Genomic DNA, 12,297 nt, shown 5'->3' with positions numbered 1-12,297 from the left:
TTTAAATCAAATCCACCCTGGTAAAGATTTAGGAAGAACTCTATTGTTTCAGTCCAGCCTTCTGTAGAACTGAAATTAGCTAATCTAGTGAAAAGAAGGACTGGGGTGACATGATAGCAGTGTTCCAATATCTTCAGGGGCTGCCACAAAGAAGAGGGGGGCAACCTATTCTCCAAAGCACCTGAAGGCAGGACAAGATACAATGGATGGAAACTCATCAAGGAGTGAAGCAACCTAGAACTAAGGAGAAACTTCCTAACAGTGAGAACAATTAACCAGTGGAATGACTTGCCTTCAGAAGTTATGGGTGGCTCCATCAACGGAGGCTTTTAAATAGAAACTGGACAGCCACTTGTTTGCCATTGGTATAGGATCTCTGCTCGAGCATGGGGTTGGACGAGAAGACCTCCAAGGTTTCTTCCAACTCTGTTATTCTGTGAAGGTCTGTTAAATCCAGAAGGGGAGGAAGTTGCTTTTTGCTTACTTTTTGCTTTTTCTGATTTTGTGGACAAGGCCAAATTGTGGGATGTGTGTGGAAGGGAGAGGGTGACAATGAACATGATTCATCTCTTTATTTGACAAGAGCTTATCTTGATAGCACGACCGAAGTTACTACAGCAATGAACTATTAGCAGCAATTCCTTTTTAGGGGCCATTTTCATTCTGGATTTAATCCTAGACAGGCGATGCAATTGTTTATTAAAACAATCTCATGTTTTGAACTCATTCATTCACCGTAGACTGAAAAAGGAAAGTTCTTTTGATGTACTGTTAATTATGGAATCTAACCTTGGAGTACTGCAGTATTTTTCTAAAGCTTTACATCTCCATGTAAACATTAAATGAAGTATAGCTGGATTTCTAAATCACAGGAAATGTCAGAGAATGTCTCCTATCTCCACAGAACATTTAAATGCAATTGTCTCTCCTTATATAGAATATAGATTTCTACTTTACGGCTATTTATTCATGTGTAGGAATGTCACATGAGTACTTTCCATAGCTTATCTATACAATAGGATCATGAGATTATCTATTTGATCAGTGGCTAAACACACGTAATATGTGTAGAATGCGGAGTAGGTAGGTATTTTACAGAAAGATGAATAATGCTGTAGCTTGGAGATGAAGAGGTATATATGTGTCATAGATTTATATAGCTTTGTCTTTGTTGCGCCTTCTTTTAATCCGACTGCAAAGTTTGTTGTCATTGAGTATCTTCCTTAATAACTCCCTTTGGTAGCCAGCTCTTCTGAAGTCATGGCATCATAGAGTTGTGGAGATGGAAGGGATTATGAGGAGCCAAATCGCTACAACCTGCAGAAAGACTAATGAACCTTCAAGAAGTGCCATACACTAAATAAATAAACCTTTGAGAGGTGGCTGGAAAAACCTCTTTGGAAAAATTTTACTGCAATCTCCCATGATAGTCTGTTCCATGCTCTGCAGCTCTTATCATCAGTTTTTCTTTATATTGAAATGAAACTGAGGTGGCTGGAGCTTGGATCCATTATTTCTGGTCCTTGTTTCTCTGCCAATGAAAAATAGTTCCTAACCATCTTCTCTCTCTCCCTCTCCCTCTCCTTATTTCTCTCTCTCCCTCTCCTTATTTCTCTCTCTTCCTCTCTTTCCTCTTCTTATTTTTCTCTTTCTCTCTCCCTCTCCTTAGTTCTCTCTCTCTCTCTCCTTATTTCTCTCTCTCTCTCCGTCTCCTTATTTCTCTCTCCCTCTCTTTCCCTCTCCTTATTTCTCTCTCTCTCCCTCTCCTTATTTCTCTCTCTCTCTTCTTATTTCTCTCTCTCTCTCTCCTTATTTCTCTCTCTTCCTCTCTTTCCTCTCCTTATTTCTTTCTCTCTCTCCCCCTCTCCTTAGTTCTCTCTCTCTCTCTCCTTATTTCTCTCTCTCTCTCCGTCTCCTTATTTCTCTCTCTCTCTCTTTCCCTCTCCTTATTTCTCTCTCTCTCCCTCTCCTTATTTCTCTCTCTCTCTCCTCCTCTCCTTATTTCTCTCTTTCCCTCTCTCCCTCCCTCCCCCATTATATACCTGAACACTGATATCAGGTCTCTTCTCAGGTTCTTTTCCACATTTATTTTTGTTAGGAAAGGAAGAAACCACGTTCATCTACTATACTAAGAAAATGAATTCCACTATTAGCTGTGAATCCTCATAAAAGGAGTTGGGTGGCTGAAGGTTTTCTGTCTAGTCATAAGAGCTCCCTGTTTGATGTTGTTGTTGTTGTTGTTTTTCAAAACAGGCGACACTGTGGCTCTCAGATGTCTAAACCCCCATTTTTCCCCCTATATAATAAGTCTGTTCCTGATGATTAGAAGGTTGACCGAGCATGAATTAGAAAGTTGTGTGTATAGAAGAGAGAGACCTTGTCGGTGGTGGTTACTACCCAAAGCAGGGAGAAAACGGAACCTGGATAGTTAGTCCAGGTTAGTCCTGTTCACTTTAACATGCTATGGGATGACTTTCTGTCTCAGTAATAGTTTTGATACCATCCAGATTCTGTTTCTATTCTTGGCCTTAAGTAACCAAAGGGAAAAAAAAAAGAAGAAGAATGACAGGTAGATGGCTTGAAGATCTGGTAATGAACATCCAATCAGTTTCCCTTCTCGTTTAGCACAGTTTAATCCCAAAGGGTGTGGATCTGTTTTTATTCTGTCTATACGTGTATATGTTGGAACATGTTCAAAGGCTTCTTTTTGAACAAGCGGCTATAATAAGAAGGAAAGTATTTATCACCCAGCCCGTTTGCTGACAGCAGAAATGTTTTGGGGCATGGAAACTGAATGGTCCTTTCCACCCTAAATCAGCTTCTCTGTTTTCGCTTGTTTTGAAAGGTCCCAGACAGTTCCATAGTTCTGATAATGATGTCTGTATATACCAAGTCACATGACAACCTCTGAAAGAAACTTTTTTTTAAAACGTCAGTTGGGTTCAGTAAGGTAATAAGGTAAGGGATGCAGTGGCTCAGTGGCTAAGACACTGAGCTTGTCAATCGAAAGGTCAGCAGTTCAGCGGTTCAAATCCCTAGTGCCGCGTAATGGGGTGAGCTCCCGTGACTTGTCCCAGTTTCTGCCAACCTAGCAGCTCGAAAGCACGTAAAAAATGCAAGTAGAAAAATAGGGACCACCTTTGGTGGGAAGGTAACAGCGTTCCGTGCACCTTTGGCATTGAGTCATGCCAGCCACATGACCACGGAGAGGTCTTCAGACAGCGCTGGCTCTTCGGCTTTGAAACTGAGATGAGCACCGCCCCTAGAGTCAGGAACAACTAGTGCATATGTGCGAGGGGAACCTTTACCTTTACCTTTGGGTACAATTGCCAGAGTCCTGCTGCTGCTTCACATCCATTTGTACACTTGAACGTTACCTTCCCAACTTTGTCTGTTGGTATCCTTAGAGGCCCAACAGAAAATTCTTGTGGATGACTCACGCACGATGCAATTTCGCGCCACAGAGTCAATCGATAGCTATGCGGACAAGGATATAAATGCAGCCCCACACATGATTGGCGTGTCTAAAAATAGGCCCAAGAATTGCCTGCACTCAGAACACTGGTGGGGACCTTCGTAACGACAAGTGAGATGTTTTGATCAGTGGAATAGGGGGAAAGGTTTGTATTTCATTTTCTATTTGCCAAAAAAAATAATAATAAAAAAAAAAGTTGCCTTAATTTACATGTCCTAATATCACGTGCCAGACATCCCCCTCCACCAGAAGTTCTTCAGGAAACACCAAAAAGTCTCACTGTGATTGATGGTTAATTTCTAACATTAGGGATAGCTGTGAAATTGGTGGGTCATTTGAGAGTAGATAAGCTATGTGCCTCCCATCCATAAGGCTCATACAGAGAAGGAAGGGAAGGGAAGGGAAGGGAAGGGAAGGGAAGGGAAGGGAAGGGAAGGGAAGGAAGGAAGGAAGGAAGGAAGGAAGGAAGGAAGGAAGGAAGGAAGGAAGGAAGGAACTATTCAAAGTTTGTTTTCCCAATTATAGCAAAAAAGAATCCAGAATACAGAACTTAATGCTTTTAATTTTCATCAACTATATTTATCCTCTGTCTACAATGTTTGGGGGACCAATTATTATAACTAAGTAGTTGAAATTAATGTATCGAAACCTTAATATGTTCAGACATTGTTTGGGTTCTTCTAATATTTGAGGGGCTGCCACAAAGAAGTAGGGGTCAACCTATTTTCTGAAGGCAAGACAAGAGAGAACGGATGGAAACTAATCAAGGAGAGGAGCAACCTCTAGAACTAAGGAGTAATGTCCTAACAATGAGAGCAATCAACCAATGGAACAGTTTGCCTTCAAGAAATTGTGGGTGCTCCATCACTGGAGGCTTTTAAGAAGAGTCTGGAGAGCCACTTGTCTGGAATGGTATAGGGCCGTGATGGCAAACCTGGCATGCGCGGTGTCGCCCGATCCTCTTCTGGGTTTCTGTTGCGCATGTGCATGCGATGATCAACTGGCCTTTGTGCGTGTGGCAGTGCCAGAAACCAGAAGAGTTGGTCTTCCGTCTTCCAGCATGAGCATGTGAGCCGGCCAGCTGACCTGCGCATGTGTACGCGCACCAGAAACTGGTAGACTTGCTGGCCGGCGTGCATGCATGAGCCGGAAACAGGAAATACTTTAACCAGCGCGCACATGCCCCCTGGGCAGCTCCTCTCCCTGGTCGCGACCCTGACAAGCGTTCATGAAGTGCTCCCTTTTCGGGACTTGGTGCCGTGAGTGTGCACGCTCCATCACCATCACTGGTATAGGATCTCCTGGTTGAGCAGAGGGTTGGACTAGAAGATCTCCAATGTCCCTTCCAACTCTTTTTTCTGTTCTTTTTTTTTTTTTATTTGATTTATATGCCGCCCTTCTCCGGAGACTCAGGGCGGCTTACAGTGCGTTAAGCAATAGCCTTCATACTTTTGTATATTTATACAAAGTCAGCTTATTGCCCCCACAAACCGGGTCCTCATTTTACCCACCTTAGAAAGGATGGAAGGCTGAGTCAACCTTGAGCCTGGTGAGAATTGAACTCGCAGTAATTGCAGGCAGCTGGATGTTAAATGCTGCCTTAGGAGGCATTAGCCTCCTACGCCACTCAGGCTCCTCTTCTCTCTCTCCCCAAATCAAGATAGAGGATACTCAAGCCAACCATCATAGACAACCAAGGAAATCCTGCACGCTTCTTTTCCTCTCTTTGAAGGGAAGATTCAAACCGTTGACATGCATAATCTCATGACAGAGGCATCCTATACTTTGTCACATTTCAGTTGCATAATGCAAAGAAGGAAAAGCATAACCTAATAAGCTGTATGTTATCAGCAGATGGTAAAGCAGGGATAATAAACCTCTATCTCCAAGGTTCAAAAGGCAAGAAATGCACAAGCTAATTAAAAAAGGCTCATCTTACAACCACAGTAATTTCCTCTTTTTTCCCCCCAGTAGTTTCTTCTTTTAAATTCAGATTGCTTTGGGGCATTTAAAAAAAAGGAATTCTCAAGCTTTTCTGCTTTCCAAGAAATCCTTTTGTCACGTCTTTGCCTTCTCTTTTGTGCTTTCTATTTATCCTGCAATCTTTTATTTCAGTCTATAGAAGATAAAAATGTACCATACCTATTTTGGACAAAATGGATGGGTTTGGGCATTCACATGTTTATTTATGAGGTCATATTTTTTTTTGGGTCTTTCGTTTTAAAAACAAATGAAATGTTTGTTTGTAGCTGCTTTAGCAAGTACAGATTTAGCCAACATCTAAACTTGTGATTTTTAAACTGTTCAAGTGTTTTCAGTATTCAAGGTTTTAAAGTTCCTCATTGTCCTGCATCTGGACACAGAAAGAGGCACTATACTATAGTCTGATTGCCATGGCTGGAAAAGACCAAATTTGGTTTTATCGTGTGTGCAGCACTTTGTGATCCAACCAAAACAACTTTTTAAGTGATAAGCAATGGGCATCAACATTTCAGGAGTTCAACTTTTCTGTCTTCTTTTGTGGAAAGGGAGAGGATCAATTGTCCCAAAGGTGCTTTTTCAGGAGGCAACTGGACTTTATTTTTTTTTTCTTTGAAGTCGTTTCACTTCTCACCTAAGAAACTTCTTCAGCTCTGACAGGATAGTGGGGAATGGAAAAATTATATTCCTTGCAGACAGCTGGTCATTTGCATCCTTTTAGAGCTTCTCATCCAAGAAGCTTCTTCAGCTCTGACAGCATAGTGGGGAACTGAAGGATTTATATTCCTTGCAGACAGCTGGTCATATGCATCCTTTTAGAGGGTTGTTGAAGCACTTGGAGGTTTATCTGTGTCCTCAGGGTCATCTGAGTGGTGCTCCTGGTTCCTGAAGTCTGCAATTTTTTCCTCTGGAAATCCATTCCTACTCCCACACCATTCAAAGGGTGTTCATCCCAAATTGTATAGCTAAAAGTCAATAGAGTCTTAAAAGAGTCTGTACAGAGTCTGTAAAAGTCTACTCTGGTGACCCTGAAAAAAAAAAAGAAAAGAAAAATTCTTTATTAAATAGAAGGGGACAGCAGATAACATGGAGGAGCCTTGGTGGAGCAGCGGACTAAAGCGCTATTAAGTAGCACTTAGCTGCCAGCTGCCTGCAATTACTGCGAGTTCAAATCTCACCAGGCTCAAGGTTGACTCAGCCTTCCATCCTTCCGAGGTAGGTAAAATGAGGAGCCGGATTGTGGGGGCAATAAGCTGACTTTGTATAAAAAAGAACACCAACTAACAGCATGGCTAGTCAGATCAGCTCCCTGAGTCTAAAACAAACAACTGCTTGGTTTGGTGGCAGCAGCACCTCAGATAGAAAGTCCATACAGAGAGTGGTAAGGACAGCAGAGAAGATTATAATTATTCAGGATACTGTTTATAAGTGCTATGTGCTTAGAGCTCAAAGCATTGTTAAGAGACCCCCACACACCCATTTTACATTTTGTTTCTGTTGCTCCCCTCTGGGAGGAGGTTTTGAAGTATCTATAGCAGGATTACTAGATTCTGTAACAGCTTTGTTCTTTATGCCACCCGCTTGGTAAACTCTCAAGATTCATTTTTCTTGCCGTGTACATGCATACATCCAAACTAGACTGTGTTGTTTCTCTGTGTCATATATTATATGTGGGTATATGCATATTTGTTTGTTTATTTCTTTATGTATTTGTCATGTTTATGTGGTGTATATTGGAGGTGGTGGCCCTTTGAGAGCTGTATGCAACGAAATTTCATTTTAATGTATACTGATTGGTATACATTTAAAGCAACAAGAAAGTTATTCTAAGTCTTAAGTCTAACCAGGGCATCTGTTCTGACCAAGCCCTGCTGACTGAGGGTATTGTCCGAAATTGGGCGGACGATGGGCAGAGGAATGTGCAGCTGTGCAGAGCGGTAAAGAGTATGGGCCAAAGCTGTGGGCAGAATGATAGGGAGACACTGAAGGACTGACGAAGTCAGCCTTCAGATGTCTGGAAGTTGAGTCATGGAACTGGACTTCTTTTCTTTTTGGTTTGAAACATTTTGCTCCAAAAATATTCAGTCTGAGCAAGTTGGTTTGGCAGACCACATACATGTCCTCAAGTAGGCAAGGAACTCCTATATATTATCTCCTAGCTGGGCCATTAAGCGTGGCTTCCCTGTGAACCAGTGAAGTGGTCTTAATCTTACTGGGAGCTGATACAAGAGCACCATAAATAATGGGGAACGGGCTATATCTGAGGGTTAGGATTAGGGTTAGGCCTGTTCTAAGCATATGGGATGCAGTGGCTAAGACGCTGAGGTTATCGATCGAAAGGTCGGCAGTTCAGCGGTTCGAATCCCTAGTGCCATGTAACAGGATGAGCTCCTGTTACTTGTCCCAGCTTCTGCCAACCTAGCAGTTCGAAAGCACGTAAAAAATGCAAGTAGAAAAATAGGGACCACCTTTGGTGGGAAGGTAACAGCGTTCCGTGCACCTTTGGTGTTTAGTCATGCTGGCCACATGACCACGGAGACATCTTCGGACAGTGCTGGCTCTTTGGCTTTGAAATGGAGATGAGTACCGCCCCCTAGAGTTGGGAACGACTAGCACATATGTGCGAGGGGAACCTTTACCTTTTAAGCAGACGGGACCCTACAAGATCTTGTCTATGTCAACTGGCAGATAGTTGAGAGGCCATTGTTCTTTGATGCCACTTATGATGAGTCCTGTTTAGGATTCCATATCGAGACCTGTGTCCATAACAGGTGAAGAGCACTAAGGATAAAGCTTGCTACTCATTTCTATGGAAGCTACTGGGGAAAAAAAACACTTCAGGGACTTTGTCTTCAGTTTCATCTGGGACTCTCCGAGAACAAAAGAGCTCATATAAGAGCCAAGAGGAAATATCATTGAAAAGAAAGAGAATAAAGAAAAAACTAAGCAGAAATCCATCACATTTTTTAAACTCAGTGCCGTGATCCCGGTATAAATGTTCCTTAGGTGCTAGCAATTTCAAGCATCTCAACAATTTGTTAAGCTGATGAGACTCAAAAAGTTTTCCAGTAGCAAACTTTTAAGGATATCAGAAGGCTTGATTGATCCTTGATTAGCCATCTCAATCCTTCTCCTGATTGGCTGAGCCGTCTGAATTTCCTTGAATAAACCCTATTTCAACCAGCCTCTTCAGCTCTCTCTGAGTCCTAAACTGAACTATCCCAATGCAAAATCTGTCTTAACCAGGCCACGTGGTATCCTGTTGCTGAGTTCAGAGCAATCAAAAGAACATTCTTCTCCTGTTCCAACTGTAAATATAATAGAAATATTTGTATTGGCCGGGATAAGGAAGCACTTTGAAGTGCTGGTGTCTTAATTTCCTTTTACTGTTTTTATTTCTCCATTAAACAAACGGTGGGTTTTGCAACCTTCACCCTTGGGAATAATATAATAAAATGTTCAGAATGTTAAGTGAGGGAAATTAAATTATGCGTGGATTTATTTTTTTCCCCTGCACTTGAATTAGTCAAATATTAATCCATCGGTGGGAATAAAAAGTCACAGAAATGATTGTGACAGGCATGAAATTGTATCCTTCGGTGGTTGTATAGATTTGCAACGGTGTGCAAGATATAAGAACTTCCAACATATTTCCCCACTCTAACATCCTGTTCATTTTTCCTTCTACCTATGTTCTCGTTTATTTCATATAATCATTTAATAAATCAATTATGGTGTCTTGAAATGAAATGGATCTCCTTCTGAGTATGTTTTTTCTTTAAAATTGATGTTCCACATTCAGGAAGTGATTCCTTTCTCCAACTGGTCCAGAGATGTGTCAGGTCAAGATTGGGCAACCAACCTACACGTTGTTAAAAATTCAGAGATGAATTTTCTGCATCTACCATAAATTATCTAATATATAAATTAGCAGTTTTAAACTGGACGACTAGAGACATGTGATTCCCATGGTGCCTCTCTCTGAAGGCATTTCACTCTTGTACCAGGGGTAGGTCGTACTTACCTTTACTACCAGTTTGCAATGGGATCATGCATGCGCAGTTCACCTATGATGACATCCGGGGCAGTGGGCGGAGCCTCCCGCCGGTTTTACTACCGGTTCTTGTGAACCGGTCGGAACTGGGGGCAACCCACCACTGTCTTGTACCAACAGAACAGAACAGAATAACAGAGTTGGAAGGGACCTTGTAGGTCATCTAGTCCAACCCCCTGCCCAAGTAGGAGACCCTACATCATTTTTGACATATGGCAGTCCAGTCTCTCCTTGAAAGCTTCCAGGGATGAAACTCCCACAACTTCTGAAGGCAACTTCTGTTCCATTGGTTGATTGTTCTCGATGTCAGGAAATTTCTCCTTATTTCCAGGTTGAATCTCTTTTAATGATCGGTTTCCATCCATTATTCCTTGTCTGGCCTCTAGGTGCTTTGGGAAATAGGCTGACCCTCTCTTCTCTGTGGCAGCCCTTCAAGTATTGGAACACTGCTATCATGTCTGTGCTGGTCCTTCTCTTCACTAGACTAGCCATGCCCAGTTCCTGAAACTGTTCATTGGATGTTTTAGCCTCCAGATCTCTAATCATCTTGGTTGCTCTCCTCTGCATCTTTCTAGAGTCTCAACATCTTTTTTATAGTGTGGTGACCAAAACTGGATGTGTATTCTAGGTGTGGTCTTACTAAGGCTTTATCGTCTCAATGATGTGATGTCTGGACCAGGAGTGGGTTCTAATTTTTTTACTACCGGTTCTGTGGGCGTGGCTTATTTTGTGGGTGTGGCTTGGAGGTCATGTGACTAGGTGGGCGTGGCTAGCTGGTCAGATTCATTTCTGGAAGGTCCTCGCACTTACGACCAGTCCTTGCACTTACGACCCGTCTCATTTGTTTGCTTTTAATACTGATCAGCTGTAGGGCGGCCCTTTGAAGCCCCGGGGCAAGAGTTTAAACAGTTTTTTTCCCTCTAGTCATCAGCTGGGACTCAGGAGGCAGCAATAGATTGGGGGTGGGACCAAATAAAAGATAAGAATAACGTGGGTGGGGGTGGGTGAGAGAGGGAGGAGAACCAGTTCGGTGACGTCATATCGTCACCGCTACCGGCTCGGCCGAACCGGACTGAACCGGGAGGAACCCACCACTGGTCTGGGCTTTGGAAAATGGATTGCTATTATCATCATCCTTCGTTCCTGGTCACAGTTGCAAGTTCAATTTTGCAGGATGCAATGTGGGTCGGTCACTGGGACCAGAGGTTTAATCTTCCAAGCTTTCGGACTCATGCTGGTGAGAGAGAAGTTCCCTAAAGATTTGCTCCAGTGCTAGTCCAAAAGCTTGGAAGACTAAACCTCTCGGCCCAGTGACCGACCCAGATTGGATCCTGCAACATTATCCCGGGACACATATGTTCGCCTTCATTCACAAGTAAATTTTCTACGCGACTAAACAAAAGTGAATGTTAAATAAGAATTCTGTGCCAATGATCCATTTTTCCCCCCTAGAGTTGGAGTGAAGTGAAGTAGTAAACTTTCTGTCACTACAGAGACTTGTTATAATGCGGGTTGACTATTCAACCAGCCACTGGAATTGCAGAATTGCAAGGAAGTCTTGCATGCATTTTTTTTTTAAAAAAATTGATTTATATGCCGCCCTTCTCTGGAGACTCAGGGCGGCTTACAGTGTGTTAAGCATTAGCCTTCATACTTTTGTATATTTATACAAAGTCAGCTTATTGCCCCCACAAACTGGGTCCTCAATTTACCTACCTTAGAAAGGATGGAAGGCTGAGTCAACCTTGAGCCTGGCGAGATTCGATCTTACTTTAATTGCAGACAGCTGGTGTTAAATTACAGAGCTCTGTCTGTTGAGCTATCCAGGCTCCTTTTTTCTCTGAAGATGCCTTCTTGGGAAAATTTCTTCTCAAGGGAGTCCAATTTTCTTAGATAACAAAAATATTTGCTTTTTATTTTTCCAGAGAAATTCTCTATCGGGCGGAATGTATTTCTTCCAACTTAATCAACAGATGGGGTTTTGCGGGATTCTATATTTTAAATTCTTCTGTAGAACTTGAGGACTTTGAAATTCCCAATGAAGAGATGACCCTTCTCCCTTTTGCTTTGGGTGGGATGTAAGAGTTCTTCAAGCATCTGGAATTCTCTGCTTTAAATAACACTTTCTTTGAATATTATAGCCTACATTAATTGCATGATGATGGACTATGGCAGACAGTTTTGTTTTGCAATTACTGCTCTGTATTAGTTGTGCTAAACTATTAATCTAAGTTAAATTTGTGTATGTTTTTATTTCTTGCAGACAAGAAGAAACTGACCGAAGAGTAAAAAATGTAAGATAATTTTTCTTTCTTTTTGCTGTTAGTTTGATCCACATACTGATAGATTAAGGAAGAAAATATAGGTGTGACACTTTTACCTAGTTCTTGTTATGCATAAATCCAGGATCAGCATAGCCATAATGTGAGCTGGTTACTTCGGTTGGGTTCAGTATGTTTTATGATTCCAACTATAAAGTAAATGTTAGACAAAAGTAAAGGATTTCCCTGTCCAATCATATCCAACTCTAAGGGGCGGTGCTCACCTCCGTTTCTTAGCCGAGGGAGCCAGTGTTGTCCGAAAACACTTTCCATGGTCATATGGCCAGCATGGCTATACACCAAAGCACACCGAACGCAGTTACCTTCCCACAAAAGTGGTACCTATTAATCTACTTGCATTTGCATGCTTTTGAACTGTGAGGTGGGCAGAGCTGGACCAAGTAACAGGACCTCACCCCATCACGTGGCTCTTGGGTCTTTAACCATTGAGCCACCCTGTCCCCAAG

General features: G+C 42.2%; 1 protein-coding gene across 24 annotated transcripts in view; it reads left to right on the top strand.

Moving 5' to 3' along the window:
• Positions 1-12,297, top strand: part of LMO7 (LIM domain 7) — a 169,857-nt gene that overhangs the window by 94,414 nt on the left and 63,146 nt on the right. For all 24 annotated transcript variants that reach the window (XM_087895542.1, XM_087895540.1, XM_087895534.1 and 21 more), the window contains one exon: positions 11,773-11,803. In XM_087895542.1, the coding sequence (XP_087751668.1) occupies positions 11,773-11,803 (31 nt within the window). The remainder of the gene's footprint in view (positions 1-11,772; positions 11,804-12,297) is intronic.

Source organism: Pantherophis guttatus, chromosome 5 (assembly GCF_059756535.1).
Source record: "Pantherophis guttatus breed Tessera chromosome 5, ASM5975653v1, whole genome shotgun sequence".
Taxonomy (NCBI): Eukaryota; Metazoa; Chordata; class Lepidosauria; order Squamata; family Colubridae; genus Pantherophis; species Pantherophis guttatus.
This window is presented reverse-complemented; position numbering and strand designations above follow the sequence as displayed.